Source organism: Pichia kudriavzevii, chromosome 3 (genome assembly GCF_003054445.1).
Source record: "Pichia kudriavzevii chromosome 3, complete sequence".
Taxonomy (NCBI): Eukaryota; Fungi; Ascomycota; class Pichiomycetes; order Pichiales; family Pichiaceae; genus Pichia; species Pichia kudriavzevii.
The window spans coordinates 1,140,343-1,166,051 of record NC_042508.1 but is presented as its reverse complement, the minus strand read 5'-3'; the positions used below and the strand labels follow the sequence as shown (position 1 = coordinate 1,166,051).

The 25,709-nt window shown below is 38.7% G+C and overlaps 11 protein-coding genes across 11 annotated transcripts; 5 read left to right on the top strand and 6 right to left on the bottom strand.

The window, feature by feature from the left end:
- Window positions 1-62: 62 nt before the first annotated feature.
- Window positions 63-3,779, bottom strand: C5L36_0C05400 (uncharacterized protein; the record flags this gene model as incomplete). The annotated part of the gene is made up of 1 exon (XM_029466226.1): window positions 63-3,779. The coding sequence occupies one exon, from the start codon at window positions 3,777-3,779 to the stop codon at window positions 63-65; it is 3,717 nt and encodes a 1,238-aa protein (XP_029322086.1).
- Window positions 3,780-5,417: 1,638 nt separating this feature from the next.
- On the top strand, window positions 5,418-6,737 carry C5L36_0C05390 (uncharacterized protein; the record flags this gene model as incomplete). The annotated part of the gene is made up of 1 exon (XM_029466225.1): window positions 5,418-6,737. The coding sequence occupies one exon, from the start codon at window positions 5,418-5,420 to the stop codon at window positions 6,735-6,737; it is 1,320 nt and encodes a 439-aa protein (XP_029322085.1).
- A 386-nt stretch (window positions 6,738-7,123) lies between these two features.
- On the bottom strand, window positions 7,124-7,966 carry C5L36_0C05380 (uncharacterized protein; the record flags this gene model as incomplete). Its single annotated transcript, XM_029466224.1, has 1 exon — window positions 7,124-7,966. One exon carries the CDS (start codon window positions 7,964-7,966, stop codon window positions 7,124-7,126), a length of 843 nt encoding a protein of 280 aa, XP_029322084.1.
- Window positions 7,967-8,214: 248 nt separating this feature from the next.
- Window positions 8,215-9,450, bottom strand: C5L36_0C05370 (uncharacterized protein; the record flags this gene model as incomplete). Its single annotated transcript, XM_029466223.1, has 1 exon — window positions 8,215-9,450. The coding sequence occupies one exon, from the start codon at window positions 9,448-9,450 to the stop codon at window positions 8,215-8,217; it is 1,236 nt and encodes a 411-aa protein (XP_029322083.1).
- Window positions 9,451-9,888: 438 nt separating this feature from the next.
- On the top strand, window positions 9,889-14,016 carry C5L36_0C05360 (uncharacterized protein; the record flags this gene model as incomplete). The annotated part of the gene is made up of 1 exon (XM_029466222.1): window positions 9,889-14,016. The coding sequence occupies one exon, from the start codon at window positions 9,889-9,891 to the stop codon at window positions 14,014-14,016; it is 4,128 nt and encodes a 1,375-aa protein (XP_029322082.1).
- Window positions 14,017-14,184: 168 nt separating this feature from the next.
- C5L36_0C05350 (uncharacterized protein) lies at window positions 14,185-15,840 on the bottom strand (the record flags this gene model as incomplete). The annotated part of the gene is made up of 1 exon (XM_029466221.1): window positions 14,185-15,840. One exon carries the CDS (start codon window positions 15,838-15,840, stop codon window positions 14,185-14,187), a length of 1,656 nt encoding a protein of 551 aa, XP_029322081.1.
- A 369-nt stretch (window positions 15,841-16,209) lies between these two features.
- On the bottom strand, window positions 16,210-17,379 carry C5L36_0C05340 (uncharacterized protein; the record flags this gene model as incomplete). Its single annotated transcript, XM_029466220.1, has 1 exon — window positions 16,210-17,379. One exon carries the CDS (start codon window positions 17,377-17,379, stop codon window positions 16,210-16,212), a length of 1,170 nt encoding a protein of 389 aa, XP_029322080.1.
- A 160-nt stretch (window positions 17,380-17,539) lies between these two features.
- Window positions 17,540-18,673, top strand: C5L36_0C05330 (uncharacterized protein; the record flags this gene model as incomplete). The annotated part of the gene is made up of 1 exon (XM_029466219.1): window positions 17,540-18,673. One exon carries the CDS (start codon window positions 17,540-17,542, stop codon window positions 18,671-18,673), a length of 1,134 nt encoding a protein of 377 aa, XP_029322079.1.
- Window positions 18,674-18,873: 200 nt separating this feature from the next.
- On the bottom strand, window positions 18,874-19,989 carry C5L36_0C05320 (uncharacterized protein; the record flags this gene model as incomplete). Its single annotated transcript, XM_029466218.1, has 1 exon — window positions 18,874-19,989. One exon carries the CDS (start codon window positions 19,987-19,989, stop codon window positions 18,874-18,876), a length of 1,116 nt encoding a protein of 371 aa, XP_029322078.1.
- Window positions 19,990-20,784: 795 nt separating this feature from the next.
- On the top strand, window positions 20,785-21,978 carry C5L36_0C05310 (uncharacterized protein; the record flags this gene model as incomplete). The annotated part of the gene is made up of 1 exon (XM_029466217.1): window positions 20,785-21,978. The coding sequence occupies one exon, from the start codon at window positions 20,785-20,787 to the stop codon at window positions 21,976-21,978; it is 1,194 nt and encodes a 397-aa protein (XP_029322077.1).
- Window positions 21,979-22,329: 351 nt separating this feature from the next.
- C5L36_0C05300 (uncharacterized protein) lies at window positions 22,330-25,524 on the top strand (the record flags this gene model as incomplete). Its single annotated transcript, XM_029466216.1, has 1 exon — window positions 22,330-25,524. The coding sequence occupies one exon, from the start codon at window positions 22,330-22,332 to the stop codon at window positions 25,522-25,524; it is 3,195 nt and encodes a 1,064-aa protein (XP_029322076.1).
- Between the last annotated feature and the right edge of the window lie 185 nt (window positions 25,525-25,709).

The window sequence follows — 25,709 nt, the reverse complement described above, 5'->3', positions numbered from 1 at the left end:
ATGATATTATTGTTACACTGATTATGAGATAAGGAATATACAAAAACGTCTATTTATCTGGCCTATTTCTTGACATCAATCGACTTGATCATATCGCCACCTAAGGTAGCACATATTTTTAATACATCATCAATGTCAAGAGCCACTACCTCTTTTTTACCATCTTCCTTGGTCGGCTTCATAGGATAACCAATACCAACCCTAAACTTCCTACAAGTATTGCCTGGAACGATTAATCCTGTAATTACCCTCTCACTGGCATCAGAGACACCATCAAATTTGGAAATACTCCAAACTATAACTTCACCAAATCTTGAAACCAGATCATTATAGAACGCTAAGACAGGATCTGTTACTTGGTTTGTATCCTCGAACTCCGTGATTGAATCAACAAGATTTTTAAATTTAACGTTCGTTGGCATGATACCGGTTAACCGACGTAATTTTTTATGATTTAAGGTAGTTGAAGATAGTTTAATTACTATGTCGTAATCCTTTAAAGCAGGGGTAAAGATCAATTTTAGTAAACTATCCTTGATTTCATAATTTTTGTCATCCCGGGTTAAAACATCAAGCGCAACCCTTGATAGCGATGTCAATCTAGAGGCAATTACCAAAGATATTCCTTGAGTCCATGTTTTACCGGATATATCTTCTTTAGTACCGATGAAATATGGTACCTTCACACCTTGAGGATCGTGCTCTCTAAGTTTGGCAAAGGATTTATTCATACTCTGGTAGGTATGCAAATCTATTTTATCACTTATTTTATCAACATAAGAATCTTTTTCTTCCCTATATTTTGAGTTGAATTCTCGGGATAAATCAAGAATTAAAGGATCCTCCTTCCAATTCCAGTTAGCTAGGAACCTTAGCACCCTCAAAAAACCAGCCATCACACTGCCTGGCACACCATAAGGAGCTGGATCAATAAAAGGTTGTAAAACAATCAGCTCGATAGCCTCCTCCGGGATATGACTCAATATCATTTGAGAATCTAACCACAATTTAAACAACCTGACAGTAGCCGAATAGTAAGGGAAGTGAGTGACCAACGTAGCAATACTACGATGGTGCTTAACAGATGATATATACTTTTGCATAAACCTAATGTATGAATTTTCAATTGTGAAAACTTGGGAAGGACCGCTAGTTAATTTGGATGCCTGTTCAATTGCCTTTAGATATAAAAACTCATCATTATTTGTGACTATTCTGAACTGAAATCCATAACCATCATTAGTTAAAACTCTCAAAACCTTGATCGAATCGTTATAAGGTACGGATGATTCGTCCTTCACGATGTATGCATTGTAATAATTACTTTTAGTTTGCAATAATTCATTGCAAATTTTTAATAAGAAAGCAGTTTTCGTATCTTCTAAGGATTTGATTTCCTCAGGCCAACGATGTGTAGTCTCAAATTGGATGATACATTCGTTGAAAAAATTCGGATTACCTGTGGCAAATGGAACGGGTAATACAATTGAAGTATTTCTTAGAGATGGGGAAATCGGAAGAACATTTCTGATTTGTAAAGGTAAATTTAAATCAGTCAAATCCTTGGAAGTGTTTTCAAAAGCAGCTTTGAGTTTAATAAAATGTTCTGGCAGAATCAAAGGCTGAGATTGTAAATTATGAGGAATTAAAGGAGGTGGAAGTAATGAGGTGAATTTGGAGGAATTCACAACCAGATGCTTTGATAGCATATGTGATTCATTGGTTGAGGTTGAGAGATGTCTATCCAAGATATATTTGACAATTGTCAAGACAACTGAATCAGTGGGAGATACCTCCCATAGGCAACTCCACTGGACTGTGTTGTCCAGATACCTTCTCACTTGTGCCTTTTCAGAGCCCCAAAAAGAAACGAATTTTTCACCCAACTCTTTCTCCGTATGTAATGGACCTTTCGTGACCCTTTTATCAGATTCACTTGGGTTCAAAAATAAACCAACAACTAGATACAGATCATCAGCATTATTGTTTGGTTTTCGTTTGTTTAGAGACCAAGGCTTAGAGTTCTCACTCCACCTAATATCAATTTGGTAGATCCTATTATCTAAAGCTTCGATCAGGATTTTGTAGATTTTATGTGCCAAATAATTTTCTAATGTTACATAGGCAATTTTCTCCAGGGAGCCAAATTTGTCCTCATTCAATTCGATCAATTTAGAATATGGGATCATAACACTGGAATCGTACTTCAAATTTAGATTTGAATTGTTGATGAGGAAAACTTGATGGAACCTATCAATTACCAAATCATTTAATAGGTCCAAAGTTTCGATTGCATATTTCCTCAGTATTGAGTAAGAAGATTTGTTCATTTTCCACAGTAAATTGATCTTAGTATTTTTATCAAAAATTGTTGGAACATTGAAACCTGCTTTCTTATATACCGACTTGTTTTCATCGATGAGAGATGTAAATGAAAGGTAACCATCATCACAAAGATCTTGAGTTGCCAAATATCTGATGGTACCTTTGAATAACTGATATGATGAATAACCATGGAGCAAGATCTTGTTACCAGAGATACCACCACCTTGCAAAAGAGCGGCCATTAAAATATTAAATTCAAAATGACCAAAGCCACCTTGGTTGATATTGGAGGAGAATCCATGTTGAGACAACCATAACCGACCTAAAGCAGCAGCATCCTTAAAAGCTTCGGTTGACTTTCTTGTAGTATATAAGTATTTGAGATAATAGTTATAAGTTGAAGTCGATAAAATCGAGGCATTGTATAGTGGTGTTGGAGGCAAATCGTTATTTGATGTCACATTAGAGTTTTGGATTCTGATACAATTTCTATCCGGTAATAACTTTCTGCTTTCAAAAATCCCAAATGGCAACCCAATCAATATTCTAATTTCAAATTTGGTTTTATTGAATAGTAGAGGCTTGGAAATATCCGAAGTTGGATCACTCTTAATGATTAAGGAAGGAATTAAAGTGTTACCATTATGATAATCGAATTTGACAATTATGGGCAAATTATTTTCAGGTGCCTTGATGGACAAATGATGTGCCAAATAAGCTAAATAAAACGCTTGCTTGTATAGTATTCTGTAGTTCAAATAGTCTTTTGGTTGGATCAAAGATTTCCCCATTGTTAGACAAACATCAATCGACATGCCCGATTTCTGTTTTGTTGCAGTTTTCAAGCCAAATGAACCAATTAAAGATACGTCATCTGGAGCGGTATACTGCAGTTTATAGTTTAAAGATGAGGGTTTTGGGTCGGGGAAGGGGATCTTTACATTGGTGTCTTCAAAATACGCATAAGCTTCTTCCAATGAGAAGCGATCTGAATTTGGGACCTCTTGGATAATATTATTCAACTTATGGAGGACTTTTTCTATTAAAATACAATGCGAGTCCTTCAATCTCAGCTCTCTGACCAACTCGTCAATTTGGAGCTTAAAAATGTTTGACTTGAATAGTTCAGCTGTTTCCCTTGCAACCTGAATATCATGAGAAGAAATTTTTTGCCTTTTTATATTTTTCCTATCTTTAGACTGACTTGACTCAACTTTCCTATCATTAGATTTCTCCAAATCACTGCCATCATCACCATCATCACCATTTTCGACACCCTTGCTATAGACATCATCATGAGGAGAATGCAGCGATTGCTTCTCCGCCTTAGCATCAATAGAAGAATTGGCGTCAGTAGATGACGGATTTTCCTCTCTCACTGAAGTTGCAGCCGAAACAGACACTTTTTCCACGTCACCACTAGAGTGGGAGCCTGCTCTTTGTCTCTTGGCCATGTCTAGTATGCTGGAGATGGGGCCAGTGTGTACTTGATAGAAACAGGTTCTTTATTAAACAAATTTTAAGTGTTCTTCAGCACTTTGACAAAATCAAGTAAAATGTTTTTTTTTTTGTTTTTTTACACACCACTGGATTGTGATATTTTTCATGAAGAAAAAAAAAAATTATATATTTACAAATTTATGTACATACAAAGCTGCGTCTGTGTATGTGTGTGTAGTGAAAAAGGCAAACTTTTTTTTTCTTCCTCATTTCAGAATCGAAGGGAAGATTTTTTTTTTTTTTAATTTATCCAGTGAATGAAAAAGAAACAAGTAAAACCAGACCTTGCGTCGATCGACTTCACTGCGCCACGCACTACTTTTGGCACCCCGAGAACGTGACATGTGGCGAGTGTGTGTCACGTGACATAGGTGTTTTTTTTTTTTCATCCACGCACCTGTGCCAAAAAAAAAAAAAAAAAAAACAAGAAACCCAAGCTCTTCCTTTCGCAAGACTAAATATGGAACCTGTGAAGACTGGAAAAAAAAATCCCTCGGAAATTTTCGGATAAAGGCGACCTCGTGTTTCCTCTATTTTTTGCGTCTATTATTTTTGACGCGTTCTTCAGCATGTTGTGCGAGTCGGAGCCAGCACTAGATCTTGGGGCTAATCATCTAGCCCTCCCACCTACTCCCTTTTCCGCCCCTGTCTGCTCCCTAAAACCCGTTTTTCTTCTCCCCCAACGAAATTCCCTACCATATAAAGCCTAGTTCCTCGCGCCTTCCTATTTGGGCAGGCCACAGGGAAAAAAAAATATACAAGAGAATAATAGAGTAACTCAAATCAAGTACTATAACAAAGGAAACTGTAATTTATTGACAATAAATACATACAGGGTATAAAAATAACATTTAGAAGAAGGAGGTTTATAGAGTCTACTTGTCCTTTATAATTAACGGGAAATTGAGTGAGTTTTTTTTTATTTTTTTTTTTTCTCAATTGGGAAGCTCTTGTTGGTATGGTCTCACCGTTACTTTGTTAGAATCTGTTTCTCTCTGACACTCTGTCACTGTCTCTGTCTGTCTCTGTCTTCTCCTAGGTGTCAAATGGATCAAATCGTATCTCTTTTGTCAGTTTAAGTTCACTTTTCTTCATCCTCTTGCAGTTTCTTTATTTTTTTTTTTGGATTTTGTTTCTTTTAACTTCCATCCATTTTTACCCCCCACATACCCTTCCTTCTCGCTATCTTCTCGGTGAAAGTATATGCCAACTCAAAGTACATCCATACACCACTAGTATAGCCAATTTCGCCCACTTTTCTTTTTTATTATTTTATTAGTATTTTCAGGTCCACTACATATTGGACTATTTGCTAACACTATAATAAGATCCTACCAACTCTTTACACTGTCCAATCTTTAGATTTCTTCAATATTAAAGATTCTGTTAATTGGTCACTCATTTTTGTTTTTTTTTCTCTTCTTGAACACAGTATATAGCTCGTTTTAAGGATACCCAAGTTTTTTTATTGGATTACATTGGCGTAAAGAGAAAACAATTTCCAAATTGCTTATCCAAAGAGGGCAAACCCATATCGTACAACATTCCATAAAGAATTATCATAACAACAACCACAAAAGCATCCAAAAAAAATGTCAATCAATAGATTCTCTAGAGTTGTCCTATTGGCAGCTCAAACCACCAAATTCCGTCCTGTTACCCAAAGACCTTCCCTGTTCACTCCAATCATTTCATCTGTCCGTTTGAACTCCTCATCCTCCTCTTCTAAGGACGGTTCCGATGCAAATAAATCAAAGAACCCTGCTTCTGTTGCGGCTCCTGTTGTGCCTGTGAAGGTTGATCCAAAAAAAATGACAATTTGGGAGAAGGTGAAACATGAAGCACATCATTATTGGGAAGGTACTAAATTGTTAGGTCTGGAAATCAAAATCTCTACTAGATTGTTAATGAAAATGACTGCTGGTTATGAGTTGACTAGAAGAGAATACAGACAATTACAAAGAACAACTGCTGATGTGTTGAGATTATTCCCATTTGCTATGTTTGTCTTGATTCCATTTGCTGAATTGTTATTGCCGGTTGCATTGAAGATTTTCCCAGGTCTATTGCCTTCAACCTATGAATCTCAAGCTGATAAAAACAAAAAGTTGGCTTCTCTTAGAAACACCAGGTATAAGGTTGCCCAAGTTTTAACTAACTCAAAGCAAATGGTTAAACTACCAACCAATTTAACTGAGGAACAAGTTGCTGATTTCAAAGATTTCATGAAGAAATTCAAATCTTCAAGATCAAATGAAATTTCGAGACAACAATTGCTAAGAGTCGCAAAGATGTTCAAGGATGATTTGATTTTAGATAATTCTCCAAGAGGTACTTTGATTGCATTGGCAAAATACATCAATATCAGACCTTATGGTACTGATCAAATTCTAAGATATAGAATTCGTCATAAGATGCTGAAAATTAAGGAAGATGATAGATTGATTGAAGATGAAGGTGTTGATTCTCTATCTTTAGCTGAATTGCAACAAGCTTGTGCTTCTCGTGGTATTCATATGTTCAATGCAACCCCAGGACAAATGAAGCAATATCTTAATGAATGGTTAGACATGAGATTACATGAAAAAATCCCGTCTACTTTGATGCTTTTAACTAATGCCTACATTTATGGTGAAGTGGAGAGATACCCTTCAACTCATGAAGCTTTAAAGGCCGTCTTGACTACCTTACCAATCGAATTCTACCATGAACAAGAGCTTTTCGTTGAAAATGATAATGCCACAACCGAGCAAAGATTGAAGGTCTTGAAAGAACAAGAACATTTAATCAAGTCTGAAAATGTTCAAGAAGAAGGCCATAAGATTCTTGTTAAAGATAAGTTGAGTTTAGATGATGACTCTAACTCCGGTGACAAGAATGTTGCAAAGGAAGAATCTACTGAAAAGAAATAGGTACATCAATACTAAAAGTTAGGTTTATTTTTATTTTTTTATTTTTTATTTTACCAACCAGAAGAAGAAAAAAGAAAAAAAAAAGAAAAAACTCTTTTCTAATCTCTACATAATGATACATAGGAACATTTAAATTACGTTTACAATCTCTGATGAACAGAGCTGTTAATTATACAACTTTTCTCATAATTTTTTTCTATATCGCAAACACATAAATTTTCCTTCTTTTGTTTATTCTACACTATATGACATTTTTCCACTTTATTATACATTATAAACTTGTTTGTTATACTTTATAGTTTTTGTTTTGGGGCTGCTTATAAGTTTAATTATTTATTCCGAACCTTTTCTATTTATTCTATTTTATAGTTGTTACCATGACGCAACTACGGTGAGGTTGTTAACGACTCAATCTGCTCTCTCGATAGTGCGAATCCATTATCATCATCATAGTCCAGACTTGTCAAATGCGCCAACTTCAATTCGTTCTTTAACTTCTTGGACTTGGATGTTTTGACATCGCCATACCTTTTCATCTTGATAACTCTATCACTTGTATTTCGTCCCCTATCATCTCCCTTGCTCTTGAAACCTTTGACAACTTCCATATTCATCTTCACATGCTCTTCCCTAGAGGCAAGTAACTTCTGGGATGGTCCATATAGCCATTCGGACCTCTTTTTAATCTTTCGACTCTCTAATTCCTCCCTTTCCTCGCATGCAAGCTGGTAATCCCATAATGTCGCATATTGTTCAAAGATCTTCGACTCCGATGGATTTTTCCCAAGTTTACTCAATTTCATCATTCTCCACGACGACCCACGGTCCCCAAATTCAAAGTTGATACCAACTGAACCACCTGATGGTGTCAGCACTTTTGTATTAGGTTCACCTCTTTTCAGTTCTACCTTTCCTTCATCGTCATAACTTATCAATTTTCTTGTTTTCATATCGGGGATCTCATCCTTTGCAAAATCACTCCGTTGTAAACCGAGATCGATAGTCCCATCCAAACCTCTGATTCGATCAAGGCGTGAAACTCCCTCTTTGGGCAGTATCTGGTACTGAGAACGTTGAGATGAAAGATCATTCCTTTCGTCCTTCTCATTATCATCGGACTCTTCATTCGAAGAATCGAAATCAGAAACTTCAACAATCTTATAATCCGGAAACTTTGGAAAAACAAGTTTAGCGTTAAACTGAGCTAATGATGGATACTTTGTTGGCATTGGTTATAAAGAATAACAAGGACATGATCAAAGAGAGAAACAGCTGATCCATCTTTTAGAGTTGGAGATCAATCAATCAAATCATTTTCCTCATTCTTGGTCTTTGATTTCTTTTTTTTTTTTTCAAGTTTCGCATCAATCAATGCTTTAAACTGCCATTTAACAAAAAAAAAATTAACTATATAACAAGTAATAATTACATTAACAACATCATAAGGATATGACAAATAAGTAAAAAAAAAATCAACCTAAGTGTATGCTCTAGAGCCACCTCTTACAAACTCTAAAACCTTCCAGCCCTCAGTTTCAGGATTGTCCATTTCTTCAGGAACTCTGGTGATGACCATTGCATAACTTGACATTAAAATATCTTCATCACTACCTGCAACTAATTCACCTGTCTTGGCCTTTCTAAATAAATTAATCTCTTGAACCCTTGCACCGATGACCATGACCGGAATGTTATTTGGTTCTAACATTTTATAGGAAGCAATGTCAACACCTCTAATATCTAAAATTCTACCGTCGGAGAAAATGCCTTGGTCCCTCAATTGTTTTTGCTTTGCTGCATAAATATTAAAAGGAGCTTCTGAAAACCAGTTCTTGAGAACAGCCTCATCGCCTTGAATATATGCCTCAACAACTTCAGGGACAATATATTCTCTTAATTGCTTTTGGAATTCAATGGAAGTAAATGCTGGGTCAAATTCCTTGAACTGCTTGACAACCTTGGCAGCTTCAGTTTCTCTAAAGAGCCCACCAATCTTGTTGAAAATGGTTCTAATAAGGACCAACAGAGGATTTTCAGCTTCCTCCCATTTTTCTCTCAGAATAAGCAACAGTTTACCAATAGTTGATTCTGGCTTGATTTTCAGTTTTTCCTTGAAATTGGAGGTTGGCTTGATATCGGTAGCAACCAATGCATTACCGGCCTCCTCGTTCTTCTTGACTAATTTTGGTTTATTTTGTAGCTCCTTTTCCCTTCTTTTTGCTCTTTCTTCTTTACTTTCGTATAAACCATAAGACGATGACCCTTCACCGAAAACTTCGGAAACCTCTTTATAAGCCTTGGTTTTAGTGACCGGTTCGACAACTGCATCGACTACATTTGCTGTAGTTTCTGCAGTCTTCTTAACAGCCTGACCTACTGGTGATTCCCAAGCCTTGTACGCAACATCACCAACAACCTTCGCCGTTTTCTGAACACCTTCACCCAATTTACCCTTGCCCTTTTGGGCAGCGTCATATGCTTCCTTGGCCCTCTTGAAGGCTTCTGAATCACCTAGCTCATCAGTCGCACTTTTCAATTGCTTGATTTGATCTGTTAACTCTGTACTTTTCTTCCATTCTTTTCTAAATGTGTCAACGAAAACCTGCATAGGAGATTTAGGAGCCAATCTCATAGAGTTAGTGGCAAAACTACGGCATCCACTCAAGGTGCCACCGACCACAACGGAGGTTCTAGCAGCTGTGTGTCTGTACATGCTGGATATGTTGGTGTTGAGACAAAGAAACGTGTCAGGAAGAAACAACCAAATCTAATATTTCTTCATCGAGTTTAACTTCATTTATTTGTAACTGTGGTTCATTTCCCACTCTGAAAATTCATGAAGTACCTTCTCTTTCAGGAAGCTAATTAGCGACGCGACTCGATCAGACACAACATGGAATCAAAGAAAAAAACGTAGAGTGGTATCGCACTAATCTTATATATCTCTAATATATGCAAAGTGAAAGGGAGATACCGTTAAAAAATTGAAGGGAGAAATCGGTTCTTTTGGATTTATTTCAGTGGATAGATAACAAAGAGGGAGAAGTGTGTGAAGTCTTTTAAACTGTTTACTCCAAATAAAAGCAAACGTTGTGTTCACGAGACGAAAATCCAAAATTTGCTCCTTTTTCTCTCTCTGTGGTACGCCAAAATGACCCTTCAGACAAAACAATTTAAATCATTGAGCAGGAAACCTGGACAGCCTATAAATACGCTAAATCCCAGTACTTCGTACACTACAAAATACAGCAAAAATTCTACAACTTCAGGAAGTTCACAACGAAGTTTCATGTCTACGGCTGCTAGAATCAATCGAAGGTTTAGACTACGAAGCAACGATATCGAAGAAACACCCCTTCAAGATGCTAATAAATCGAACAACGCTTCCAGTAGATATATAGAGATAGAAACAGATTTAAACTCCAACAGAAGTTCAGATTCACATATACAAATCAATAACGATCCAAATAACTCCAATTCAGAAAAAATGGAAATAGAAACAAAGCATAGTAATTCCTACAGTTTGTTAGATTCCTCGGGGGAGGAAGATCAAAGCGAAAATAGGAATAATAATAGTATTGGTGTTAATACCAAACAATCTGAACAGTCTAGAGAAGAGCAGGAAGCAACAAATGATGAAGTAGATAAATCAAGTGATGGAATAATTATACGAAAAAACAGTGACATCTTAAATCAGACGTTCAGTATCGATAAGATCATTTTTCGAAGAGGAGATGAGAAGCAAGTTACAGATGAAGGTAAGGGACTACAGGTCATCTTTCTCAAGACAAAAATATCCGTGCTTAACATGACATACAAAACAAAGTTAAACATTCCCTATAATAGGATCCATGACATAAAAGTTAGTGACAATAGACGAGGCATTAATGTCAGTACATTATTATTCATTATAGATGGATCTATTTCAGGTATCACAAAAATAGCATTGAAATTCAAATATAGTCTTTCAAATGAGAATCTGAAACAGTTAGAATCATTTGTAGCGCACACTAAGCATTCACGGAAATATAGAGCACGTCGACCTACACAAAGGGAATCACTTGTTTATTTTTACACAGCAAACAAATGGAAAGAGACTAATTCAGAAGAATTTTATAAAAGCACGCTTGGTGCTGCCTCTTCAACGACTAATACAAACCAGAGTCCTTCTGTAATGAAAAACGATTTTTCGAGCCTAAGCAGAGGAGAAAGGTCACATAGAACCAATGCACAGGTTAAATACATGAATGAAGATGAAGAAGATGAAAGAGCTAATGAGAAAATGGTGGAAGAAAACGGACACGTTCAGATTGCTGATTATATTCCTGAAGATGAACAGCTTTATTTCTATCCGAAACTAAAGTACAAATTCCCAAATAAAAAGACATTTACAATCTCCCACGATGATTTTAAGTGTTTATACAATGAAAATTGGATTAATGACTCAATGTTGGATTTTCTTTTAAGCTATGAACTACATGTTGCTAAGGAAACTAATTTATTGAAAAGACATAGTGTCGAACTAATGAATTCATTTTTCTTTACAAGTTTGTCGAGACCCTTAGATAATCCTAATGATAACAATTACTATCAAAATGTGAAAACATGGTTTAAAAATAATGATTCACTATTTGATCAAGATTTTATCATTGTCCCCGTAATGCAGGATTTACATTGGTATGTTATTGTAATTACCAATCTGAAGCAGTTGAAAACAAAACATCTGAAAATTCAAGGGGAAGAGATTTCTGATGAGAATAAAGAATTTAGAAACAAATCTTATTCGAACAACGAAGATGATTTACCGAAACCTGAACTTCAAGATCAATGTGAATCGCATCTAAATACTGTTAATGGTCCTGATGATAATTCAAAGCAGAAGCCAATCAAATCTAAAACTTCAATCTGTACTGCTCAAATATGTGTTTTAGATTCGTTGAGAAGAAATCATGATGACGCAATTTACTACTTGAGGAGGTTTATTATAGGTTATGCGAATGACAAATTTGGGTTTTGCGTAGATATGACGGAAATAGGCAAACGTGTATGTGTTGTTCCCCAACAAAAGAACTTTAATGATTGCGGTGTTCATGTGCTTTTCAACATTCATACAATGCTACAGAACCCAGTTCTGTTTAATAACAAGGTTCTGAAGCGCCCCACAAATAGAAAGTTCCTGGCTAAAGCTTTGAAAGAGAACGAGGAAATTTTTGACAAAAGAGAACGGTTATATTTCCGTGATTCACTACGTGATCTTTTATTCAGATTATTAAAAAATCAGGTGGAAGAGGAAAACGGGGATCACATGAAGGTTGGTACAATAACAGTTGGTGAGCAAAGAAAAATCGAGATGGAACTTTTGAGAGATAGAAATCAGAAGGCTCTCGAAGGAGAAAACTCAAATAATGACAACAAACTCTTGCATTCGATGAATACCGATCAATCTGCAACCAATGAAAGTGATGATGATGTAATGATTATTCATGTAGAAAAAAAAGAGCCAGTTCGGGAATCAGAAATTTCAACCCCTTCATCATCTAGTAAGGAGATTAAACCATCCGTAAAGTCAAAGGGAGACGATATAGACCCTTCTCCAGCCACTGTGGAAATAGGTAAAAATAAGGGACATTCTACCGCCGCAACACGTAAGTCTAGCAGACTTAAATACAATAGGAACGAAAGTCCCAACTACATTGATTACATGAGTGAATCGTCAGATAATGACAGGTATGCTAATTACAGTGGAAACACGAAGCTAAAGACAAAAAAATCTACATCAAAAAGAAGTAGAAAACCAAAGTCCTATGCTAGCGGCTGTGGGAACGAAAAGAGTTCCATGAATATGAAAACTGCATTGGATTTAGAATCAGATGACAGTAAGAAGGTAGATATTAAGCGTGACAATACAGTTAGAAGAAGAGGAAGGAGAAAGGGTTCGACAAAAGTTCACCTATCGGAGCCGTTGTCCCAAGATTCATATGATGGTGACCAGATAGGCCATGAAGAACCAAATTCCCCAATTGCTCTATTCGATACAGATGACGAAAAACATTCTGCACCTAAAAAACAGGAACCTCAAAATAGTAATGAAGTCCAAAAACAATCTGACACCAAATTGGAATCACTAGTCACTAAATCGCTTGAACCAGGCACAGTCATAAAATCCACGGAAAATTTAACGAAGGAATTCAACAGTGTGAGTGATCCCGAAAAGATTTTAGATTCATCATCAAAAGGTGTTGAGCTAGGGAAAAAAAACCAAGCTAAAACTAGTAAGAGTGAGTTATCTATCCTTGGAGCTAGTGGTGTTGAAAAGGATATTGACGCTAAAGATCAAATAAATACAAATGAACATAACTGCAAAGATAACCTCAATAACGGGAAAGTTTCACTCACAAAAAGGAGGTTAAGGACATCTACGTTAGCTACAGACTCGCAGTTGGGAGTCCACTTCAATGAACCTATTACGATAACGGACCACGAGAAGGGGTTCAAAGATGATTATTTGTCAGATAATAGCTCAGTAGAGAAAAATGATAGTATTGATAAACCAGCAAAGTCCACTGCTTACCTGCTTGAAAGCAGTCCCATCAAAGGAGATTCTTCTAGTCCCTCTGATTCTGACACCAAAAAATGTACCATCAACGATGAAAAGAATATTGAATGCCCAAAAGTGGGAAAGGAAGCATTGCATGTGACAATTTTCAGCAACGGCAGTGCCTCTCTTATGCCAAATGTTATTAGAAAAGAATCTACAGTATCACATTCATCCCTAGCTCTGAGAAGAAGAAAGATCAAACAATCGTCGGAATTAATAGCAAAGAGTGATAACACTACCAATACCGTTAGTAGAAGACTTAGGTCGTCCACTCCTGAAGCGGATGTCAATGGGGACACTCGCATGAAACAGAAAGATCCTTCTGAGATGGTCAAAACACAGATAAATAACTATGTTTACAAAAAGCCGAGAGGATACTCTAGAAGAAATACCAGAAATGAACTTATTATAACTAATATCGTATCAAAAACCAGAAAAAGACAGCAACCACCCAATGCTGATGATATAAATGATGGAAAGGTCAAAAGATTAAAAACAATCTCTTTTGCCAATGCTTCTGTAGGTTCCCTTGATGATAGAAGAGATGAGCTAAATGCTACTGACTCCCGTGATGATAGGGCAAAAGGTTTTGTACAACCAGAAGAGGATTCGCAATTTAGTCTTCCAGTTGATGAAGAACCATCCCCAGTTTTTCAATCAGATACGGTTTATTTGGGCTAGTTTGCTTTTATATTTGACGTATTGTCATTGCATTAACACGTTATATAGCATAATATGAAACAGCATATAATTGCACTTTGCAGAAATTTAAAGACTGTATAAAACAAAAAATGGAGCGTTAGAAGGTTGTTGCATTTCATAAAAAATTTGATAATCTGAAAAACGTCGTTAGTTAGAATACGTTGCAAAAGCATTGGCAGTTATACTACTTTTTGCAGTGACTAATTGCATTATTAGTTTATCGGGGGTATGAATTTGTCCACGGGGGGTTGTTAACGGCACATCATCTATTTCAGGAGTTGAAATGGCTAGATATATCTGTTTAGCGATATTATCTATTGTAACATTAGCATATTTGTATGTTTTCGTTTTTTCGTCGATGTGAACCGAGGCTACACGGCTATTGGCAATATGACCATACTCTAGAGAGGTGTTTAGAGTCGTCTTGTTGGATTTCGAGGACGCCAGGTCTGAGTGTACATCTGAGACAGGAGAAATAGGTGATTGAACTTCTGTATTTGGGCGTACCTTATTCACATTCAGAGTAGAATTTTTCAACGGTTTCATCCAATTATTGGAATCTGAAAGTGATGAGTTTGGAGATACTATTCCATTATCATTACTTGCTACTGATGAATCCTCATTAGCAAAATCACTAGGCGAATTCATTTGGATACTGCCTAAGTCAATATCATGTAACCCATTCTCCAATTCGGTTTGTTGGATAAACTCAATTGGATCAAGCGCCGATTCAAACATTCCATTTTTACTGTATGTTTTTACTGGGTTGTCGATCTTGAAAGATTTTGTCGACACGTTCAAGTTTTGACTTGGTTTGGTTGCTTTCGTGTAAACCGTCGATGTAAAATTCACAGTGGAATCAATTACTGTTCCAGCCGCAGAGTTTACATGTTCAACTGTTTTAGTTGAGAAGTTTTTCTCCCTTAACGAGCTAAAATCCTTCAATAGCTCAAGTTCTTGTAATTTACTTTGGGCTTGAAAATGCAATATATTGAAATCGTTAACAATTTCTTCATATGTTAGCAAGGACGATTGATTCACAATTCCATGAATTCTGTTAAATTTCTCAATGTTTCTCTGTATGAAACCTAAGATATCAGTGTTTGCAAAGTAGAGTTTCAAAGTTAATTTGCTCAGAAATTCAGACAAGTTAGAGAGTACCTGGGGAACAATCAGCTTGACCTTGTAGTTGAGGTCTTTAAAAATGATTTCGATATCTGTCAGTTTTTTCTGGTTTGTTTCTACCTTTATCTTCCCCTTTTCAGAATCGGTGTGCTTCAAAGAGGCCTCTAGCTTCTTGTGAGAAATATCATAGTCAACCTTTTTGTGGTCCCTCTTAACCATGAGTTTTTCCACATTCTTCAAAACCTTGATCATGTCATCGCACTTGCTGACAAACGAGGCCGAAGCTTCTAAAGACATATCAGCAACTCTTTCGTAGATCAACTTGGCTAGTTTAGCTGCCTCTTCTAGCTCGTGCAACGTAGTGCTTGCAAACTGCTCATTCTTATCCGACACTTTGGGCTTACTTGCAATACCCATCTTTTTCTTAGTGTCTTTCTGTGCATCCTCCAATTGACAGTGTAAATCTCTAAACACTTCAATGATTAGCAAAAACTTAGTAACGGTCTTTTCCCAGAACTTCTTCCACTTGATGTTCTCTGTCTTTAGGTATTCCAACCCTGCTATTGCCGTCTTGGTATCGTGCTCCCACTGTCTGAAAATAACATCATCGGACGATTTCTGTCCAAACATTTGGTATGGGGTTCTGTATAATGCTTTTCCCACTCCCCTCAATGACATTTCTAGTTATATCGGTTACTACTCTCAAGCTGGTTTATATTTCCAAAAAAACACGAATCTTTGTTTCCGTCGGGTGTATGCACGGGTTATATCTATGTGTATATGCGTCTTTGTGTATATCTGTATCTATATATATTTTACATAATATCGAAGATTGGTGGCACGCACACCACTCATTTATTCCTCTGGGAAAACGAAAATGGCAATCTTCACACAGGAGCGAAAAGACAAAAAATCGGATATTTCCCTACAGATGCTACCTCCGAGTAATTAAAAAGTGTGGATTAGTCTATACACGGCTGGCCAATATCACCAGCTACGTTTTGCTTACTGTACAAGGTGGTGGGGTAACGAACGACCCATGAATTACTAGCTCTGACGCTCGATCATGTGCTGTAGTTTCCCAAATATCTTATCACGGTGCACAGCAATTGGGTCGTCCCTATCGGACTTGAAGAATTCATTACGCGGGAAATCTTGAGTATCATCGTCTTCTTCGCCAGAATCGCCAGCACCACGATTACCAGGTTCGTCATCCATGTAGGAATCCGTGGTATCGAGTCCGTCTGGAGATCTGCCCCAGAGAGACGGTTTTTCATCAATCTCAGCAGCTAGTCGTTCGTATTCATCTTCACTCATGCTTTTTAGACCTTCACTCCTCATAAAATCAAGCTTGGAAAATCTTCTTCGGTTGTTTAGTATATCAAACTCATCATCCTGGTCGTCACTTGGCTCCTCTAACCCCATGGATTCCAATTCACTCTCTGTTTTGTCATCAAAATCAAGATCCTCGTCTTCTGGATAGTCATTCCTATAAAAGTTTTCGTCGTTCGAGTCCTCATCATCTGTCTGCATCATGTCATCGTCTCCGTCGTCGTCCAAGACATCAAAGGCCTCATCGTCGTATCGAATGTACCCTATTCTTTCCTGGTCCCATTGATCGCTAACTGCCTTGTCTCGATAATAAACATCGTAAACATATTCTGAGTCCTCAGTCTCGTCTCCCTCATGTAAGACATCACTGATTGCATTGGAATTGGAGTTATTGTAAACCTCCTCCTTGTCGAAAACAGGCCGGCCACCATTCTTGGATTCCATCTCACGTATTATACTGGATTGCCTTCTCTTTGGTAATCTCACATCACTTTTAACGGCAGTCTCATCGTGTTCTTTCAAATAGTCATTCAACATGTCGAGTAGTTGCGGACTTAGCTCAGGATTCGCCTCTTCCGGCGACGTATCACCTTTTGGCTTGGCCGATCCATCAATAAAGGGATTTTTGAGGCTATTGCTGTCGACACCTTTAGTTGGCGCTTTGGGAATTTTGAAGACAGGTTTGCTGCTCTCCAATCCATTGCTTGCCGTCAGTATTGTGGTGTCATCCTTAATATCGTTTTCCTCTGTCCGCTGTAGCTTGAAGACATAACGTGGTCGTTTTATAGAACGACGTTGTGTTTCCATAACAAGGGCCTGTAATGGATCATCTGTTCTTTTCCGCTTCACTCGAAGAACCTGTGGTGGCATATTAGCTGGTGGCATTGCTTAATAGAGTCTAGTAACTATGTCTTTGTGGTATCCTTCCCTATTTCAGTATACACAGAAGAAAACAAAAAGTCTACAATGAAATGGAAAGAAATGGAACATATTCCTTCTCCACAGAAAATCACCACTGAGAATTCCGAACGGGAACGGGCTGAGGATGACGAAAAGAGGGAAAAGGCTCGGTAGTTTGCACAATGGCAATACAATTACGGTGCTCTTTGTCCTTAATAACAGATATACAGCATTTCCAGGCAATCCAATGACCGGCCCTTTGACATGGTGTGTATATCGGACAAATTGGCTATTGCTGGAGACATCGAGAGTTTTTGTAGGAATGCTCTTTGACCCTTGTAGAGATATTGTTCTAGTCACTGGCGGCTCGTCAGGCTTGGGGAAGGAGCTTGCCAGTGCATTTCGCCAGAAGGGAGCAACAGTTGTTGTCTTTGACATTAACCTCCCTGGAAAGGACAACCAAAACTATGTGGAAGGTGTACACTACTACTATTGCGACGTGTCCAATCCAGATATGGTAAAGGAGAGGGGGAACGAGGTACGAATGGAGGTCGGACAAGTGACGGTCCTTATTAACAATGCTGGGATAACAACAGGAAACACCCTCTTGAACTTAAGTTTCGATGAAATAGAAACGACACTGGCAGTCAATCTCTTGTCGAGTTTTTACACAATTAAAACATTTTTGCCCGGCATGCTAGATAAGAGAAGAGGTTATATTGTTACCATAGCCTCCACTTTAGGTTACATGTCTCCAGCGAGATTGAGTGTCTATGGTGCCTCAAAATCGGGATTGATTACCTTGCATGAGAGCTTGAATTACGAGCTTGGTCCGCCAACGTTCAATACATGCGGCGTCAAAACTCTACTAGTATGTCCGGGTCAATTGAAAACATACCTGTTTGGAGGTGTTCGGACGCCGTCTACCTTGTTTGCACCTGAATTGGATCCAAGGTATGTCGCAAATCACGTGATACGGGCTGTCAGTTACGGTTGTAGGGGTGAGGTTAAGCTTCCTTTCTACGGTAATGTATTGCCTATATTCAGATCTATTCCGTGGCCTGCTGTTGCTATTTTGAGGTACATTTCCGGTATTAATAACACTATGAAGAAATTTGTCCAGAAGGCCAGGGAGACAACGAACATGTCGACTTCGTTTATGGCAGAAAAGGCATCCATGTTCTCTAGAATGTTTCCGTTCAGTGGAGCAACACAAGAGTCTATGTCAGAAACCCCCCAACCATTGGGTGGGAGAGACCACCAACTCAAAACAAGTTAGTCTTCAATCGAATATTGGTTCGAATCTTAAAATACGGTATCTTGTATCTGGTTTATCTGATTCTTTTGGACAATTTTCTCTCCTTTGCTTTCCAATATCTTGCTTTCTTTGTTTTTCTGGGAAAACGTGTTTGGTTATTATTGATAAAGTTCCCTTAGCATAGTTACTCTTATACAATATCTGGTAATAATACACAATTGCTATTTCTTCTTTCTCTTAGTTGTGGTCTTTTTCACCTCCTCCTTTGCCACTCTCTTCGTAGAAGTTACCTTGAAAAAGCCATCCAACCGACCTTGTGTTCCCCCCTTGAGCGCTTTGGACAACTTGGTTGCACCTTCTCTGATTCTTTGTTCGCTGAAGCCATTTTCTTTGACCATATATTCAATCAAACCTTCAATATCAGGCTCGACCCATTTCAGTTCAACGTCTCCACTAGGTGTTACCTCAGGATTGAGAAACAACTGTCTTGCTTCATTAAAAGGCCAGTTTTCAGGGATTTTGTATTTCGACTTCTCATTCCCCTCGATTGCTTTAATAATATTTTCAATAGATCCGTGCTCTTTAATCAATTTCAATGCAGTAACTGGTCCAATACCTCTAATGGTTTCACAATAGTCACAGCCCAATAGAATACACAAATCCACAAATGTGTTGATATCCATCTGGAAACCTTCCAACACTTTCTCAATGTCGAACTCCTCAATCTTAAGTTTCCTTGATTCTGCAGCAGTTACATTTCTGAGGAAATGCCCCGGCGAGTAACATAAGGTGTCCATATCTTCAGATGCAGCACCGTAGACTTTCCCCGACTTGGATAGTTCGGCACATTGAGCTTCAGCTTCGCAAGGAGCCTCAACATAAGGAATACCCATCAACTTGAGCAATTTCTTGGCTTCCTCGTTCTGTTGCCTAGTGACCCTAACCGTCCTCCTCTCAAATTTTTGTAGCTCTTCAACAGTACCAGTTTCTTTCATTTCCTCGGCTTTCTTTTCGGCATCTTCCCTCCTCTTTAATCTCTTCTCCAACTCACCTCCTTTCAATACTGGTGGTTTACCATCAAACACATAACAGGGCTTGATACCATTGCTGACCATTCTAATAGTCCTATAGAAAAACCCCATTAGATGGGAAGTGGTTTCCCCAGATTCATTGGTAAGCATATTACCATCTTGTTGACGAACCGCAATCAAAAATTGATAAAGGCACATCGATGCATCAATTGCAATTTTACGACCAAACAACCCTTTCATCTCACATGACGAAATTGCATGCGGAGCATGTTCCTTCACTAGTGCATTCAAACCTTTGATACCCATGTTTCACCTGTTATTAATGACAGCTTCTTGTAAGGTGAACAAAACGACCATAACTATGAAATCTGACGCCAAATTTAATGTCACCACCGAAAAAAATTGGTGCGACACCAAAAAGTTTCCTTTCATGAACTGTTCCAGCAAAGAATTTTTAGCGGATAGAAAAAAAAAAAAAAAAATTCGAAACAAAAGACTATGTGATCATAAATCTATGTTACCAATAGAGTTGATTTCTTTCTCATCTCTTACTAGAACAAGAATAATAATGGACTTCCAATAAATCAATGGGAGTTCCCAATCATTCTTGTTCTCGTTATTCTGTTCATAACCTTATGTAGTGATATGGTGAGTAACTTTTCCATCAATGTATGTGACTTTAAACCCAAAGGTAGAGATGTGTATTTCCTCAAAATTTCCAATCTAATCAGGTATAGTTAAGATGCGTGTATAAGTTGTGACGACGCGATAGGTCCTCAAATTATGTAATTTTGGTTCCACCACTATTGGGATATCCCCATGCAACAGTATGAGCTGCCCGACATTGACGAAATGACGACATTGGAAGAACCAAACCATTAGGGTTTTGTTATTCTCCGTTAATAGCGTGACTATTGATTTAAGCCTCGGAGAAGGTATTTTCCAGATTAGGAAAGAGGCTGAATTCTTTTCAGCTATAACGCCGAAGCTAAGATCCTGAGAAGTTGAATAATGTCCGTCGCTTTAATAAACCACATTTTCCACATATTTTGGACCCATGTGAAAGAATTAAGCTCTGAAGATTTATTTGCCAAGTAACACATGTCTTTAATAGCAAACAGTATCTCTGGCAATGTTGTTGGACCAAGTCCAACGTTGGTATCAGTGATGCCATATCAAACCAATTTAGTTCCCTTTGAGGATAAACGAGGAAGTGGTGGTCATGGCGGTAGTGGTGGGCATGTTGGTAGTGGAAGTCATGGTGGTTCTGGTGGTTCTGGTAGTGGTTCGGGAGGAAAGGGCGGTTCTGGTGGTTCTGGCAGTGGTTCGGGAGAAAAGGGTGGTTCTGGTGGTTCTGGTAGTGGTTCGGGAGGAAAGGGTGGTTCTGGTGGTTCTGGCAGTGGTTCTGGAGAAAAGGGTGGTTCTGGCAGTGGTTCTGGAGAAAAGGGTGGTTCTGGTGGTTCTGGTAGTGGTTCTGGAGAAAAGGGTGGTTCTGGTGGTTCTGGCAGTGGTTCTGGAGAAAAGGGTGGTTCTGGTGGTTCTGGCAGTGGTTCTGGAGAAAAGGGTGGTTCTGGTGGTTCTGGTAGTGGTTCTGGAGAAAAGGGTGGTTCTGGCAGTGGTTCGGGAGAAAAGGGTGGCTCAAATAACAACAATAACAATAACAATAACAACCACAACGACCCGCCTCCTCCATATGAAGCAGGAAATAATGGCTCACCACCCCCATATAACGCATTTGCGGGCAACGGCCATGCAGGGAGGTACATATACAATGGACATAACTACCAATACGGATACCCTGTAAGATACTCTGGCAATAGATATTACCCCCAAGGGTTGATATACCCAGTCATGTATGGAGGTGCAGCTGGCGCCCTCTTGAACGGCCATGTTTATCACACATACACGTCAGACAGCACCCTCATATACTCCGAAGTACCCACGGTTTGTGGTACCAGTGTTTCCGCTAGTAACCAAGTATCTGCTAGTAACCAAGTACCTGCTAGTAACCAAGTATCTGCTAGTAACCAAGTCTCACAACCATTGAGTACATGTATTCCTGGTGGAAGCATGACGATTCTTCAAAATGAGCTGATCACCATTGATTCCCAAAAGATCAAGGGGGCCTCATATGAGACACTATCACCAACAGGCTCCAGTAACACCAACGTCGCCTCTTCAAGTACCTCGGTCTCTACTATATCTACCTCATCTAACACACACAATGGTTCCCCTACCCTTACTTCGTCGTCTCTGTTATGTTTCCTCCTTGTTTTGTTCACAATTCTTTCTTAAATCCACATAGTGATTGGGAAAGACCAATAATCTGTGAGCAGTATATAAGAAGAATCATATTTAATGCAAAGTTATTTCTGAAAACTATGTATAATATGTAGCCCAATTTCCATATTGCTGCTGAGCCATCACCATTTACAGGGAGAATCGGCGCTTTCACCTATGAGAAATTTCCTCACCTCGAAACTCAACTTGTTTTTATTTTTCTTTATTTTTTTTTTTTTTCATAATATACAAATCATGAATTTTCCGATTTATGTTTTCTCAGAGTATGTGGTTTTAGAAAGCTGTTTGGAATTATCTTTACTACACTTCATTAAAGCACCTAGCATCACTCTTTAACTGTAAACGATGTTTGGAAGACCATCCTCGGGCACGTCTGGCTTTGGTGGCTTTGGTGCTGCTAACAATACCTCATTTGGTGCAAACAATTCTCCCTTTGGTGGAGGCGGCACTGTAGGTGCTAACAATACTGGTGCCAATCAAGCAGGGAACAGCATTTTTGGTGCTAATAACAACACTAATACTGGAGGTGGCCTCTTTGGTGGGAATACTGCTAACAATACCAGTGGAAACAACTCTGGTGGTTTTGGATTTGGCGCAACTTCCAACAATACTGGCGGTGGATTATTTGGCAGTGCACAAAATTCCACGTCTTCTCCATTTGGTGCTAGTAGTACACCTTCTCCATTTGGTGCAAACAATAATGCAGGCACTTCTACGGCTGGTGGACTCTTTGGGTCAAGTAACAACGCTGCAAACCCAGGAATGGGAGGATTTGGTGCACCTGCGAATAGCACATTTGGCTCTGGATTCAATTCCATGAGTGGTAATCAAAACAAAGGCACTGCAGCTGTTCCCTTCAAACCATTTATGGAGAGAGACCCGACTTTAGGTACCTCTTACTATCAATCCATTACTGCCATGCCTGAATATAAGAACTATTCGTTTGAAGAATTAAGAGTTCAAGATTATCTAGAAGGTAGAAGATTTGGTAGTGGCAATGCTGGTGCAGCTGGTGCAGCTGGTCCAAGTGGCTTTGGCACCGCTAATGCTTCATCGACTGGTTTTGGTGGATTCGGTAGTAATACCTCGGGAGGTGGACTTTTTGGTGCTAAACCAACTGGTACTACCACTGGAGGTGGTCTCTTTGGTAGTAATAATAATAGCAACAACACAGCTGGTGGGTTTGGTACTTCCTTTGGTAATACTAGTACTGCAGGTGGTTTTGGTAATAACAACGCCTCGGGGGGTGGCCTTTTTGGTGGCAATAATAATAACTCCGGGGGTTTGTTTGGCTCAAACAACAACAATTCTAATGTTGGAGGCTTTGGCTCAACCAATACCAATGCTGGCGGTGGCCTTTTTGGAGGCAGCAACACTTCTTCCCCATTTGCTGCTAACAATACTGCAGGGGGGTTTGGAAATAACAATGCTTCAGGTGGTAATATGTTTGGTAACAATACCAACACTGGTAGTGGTTTGTTTGGTGGTAATAACAACAACGCTTCTTCTGGTGGTGGTTTGTTTGGTTCTAACACTAACAACAACTCCGGCGGTGGTCTCTTTGGTAATAACAATACTGCTTCCACTGGTTTTGGTGCACAACCAGCAGGATCGACTGGTTTTGGTTTTGGTAATAACAGCAATAATACTGGTACTACAGGTGGTGGATTATTTGGTAACAAACCGGCAGGTGCTACTGGAGGGGGTCTATTTGGAAACAACAATGCAGGCAATACAGGCAATACAGGCGGTGGTCTGTTCGGTGCAAAGCCTGCTGGTACCACAACAGGTGGGGGCCTCTTTGGTAATAACAATACTGCTTCCACTGGTTTTGGAGCTAAACCAGCAGGATCGACTGGTTTTGGCTTTGGTAATAACAGCAATAATACTGGTACTACAGGTGGTGGATTATTTGGTAACAAACCGGCCGGTGCTACTGGAGGAGGTCTATTTGGAAACAACAATGCAGGCAATACAGGCGGTGGTCTGTTCGGTGCAAAGCCTGCTGGTACCACAACAGGTGGAGGTCTATTTGGTAATAACAATGCGGCTTCCACTGGTTTTGGAGCCAAACCTGCAAATGGTGGTGGACTATTTGGTAGTGGCACAACGCCCTCTAGTACAACCTCTGGTGGAGGTCTATTTGGTAATAGTGGCAATAATGCTGGCGCCACAAGCGGAGGTTTATTTGGTAATAAGCCGGCTGGAACCACTGGTGGTGGACTATTTGGTAATAACAATACCAGCACTACTGGAGGTAGTCTATTTGGTGCAAAGCCTGGTGGAGCAACAGGTGGCCTCTTTGGTAATAATGGAACAACCGGTGGTACTTCTGGCGGATTGTTCGGAAATAACAATAACAATACACTGGGTGGCTCCTCTACTGGAGGATTATTTGGTGGCCAACAGCAGCCTCAACAACAGCTTCAACAACAGCAAATTATTGCCCAATCTAACCAGAATCCATACGGGTCTGGGGCTTTGTTCAATAATTTAAATAACGTACTTGTCAATCCTGTTGTTCCCGTTCCGGAGAAGCCTATTGCCACCCCAATCAAAGATGTTGAGAAAAAGAAGGTATCTCTTGTTGCTGCCTACAGATTATCACCAAAGCCACTATTTAGTACTTCCGAATCTATTATTGGTAAACCAAAGGGAGCTATTGGTGTCTCAAATGTTTCTGACTCTGCGGTTGAGCAAGTGATTAAAGATTCCGCCGAATTGAAGGCAATATCCAATGCAGAAACTGATAAATTAATCCTTTCCAACCCGTTATTCTCACGTTCCAAAAAATTGACTAAATTGTTGATCCAAAAGAATCAAGAGTCCAACCTATTGTCTGAAGGTCCTAATGATAAATCTCAGAATATCTCATTGAAGGCGGATTTACCTTCTCAAGTTTCTTCAGATACATTCTTAACGGCAAAGAAGGATGAAATTGAAAAACCAGAGAAAACTTCAAAAATTGATAGTATCAAGCCACTAACTACTCCACCACCAGCTGCCGAAGACGAGAAAAAGTCTGGATTTATTAACAACATGGGTGAAAAGAAGAACGTTGACAATGAGATTGACATAAAAGAAACTACCAGAAAGGAGACACCATTTCTACCCGATGGTTACTTTACAATTCCTTCATTTAAAGAATTGTCATCCTACGAACCCGAAAAGTTAATATCTGTCAAGAATTTCACTGTGGGAAAAAATGGTATAGGACAAGTAGAGTTTGTTTACCCCGTTGATTTGACTACTATCCCTTTGTCAAGTATTGGTGATCTCATAGTTTTTGAAAAAAAACAATGTGTTGTTTACCCTGACGTTTCCACCAAACCTAAAGTTGGAGAAGGTTTCAACGTACCTGCAATCATTTCCCTGGAAGGTTGTTACCCAAGTACAAAGGATAGAAAAGGTATTATAACCGATCCTAAGCATCCTGCTGTAGTCAGGCACATCAACAAACTTAAATCAGTTCCAAATACTCAGTACTTAGGTTATGAGGCAAACACCGGTACCTGGAAATTCAAAGTTGAGCATTTTTAGAAAATTTATAACTGATAACTTGTATAAATAACACGAGTATTTACTATTAAAAGCTAGATTATATTTCATAATAAACCTATACACATATTTACCGGATAGAACAGGTCATTTGGAAATGTATAATGTTTTGGCAAAATACCCCTTTAAATTCCAAATTTTGAAATATATTTCTTTGGGTTTCTTTC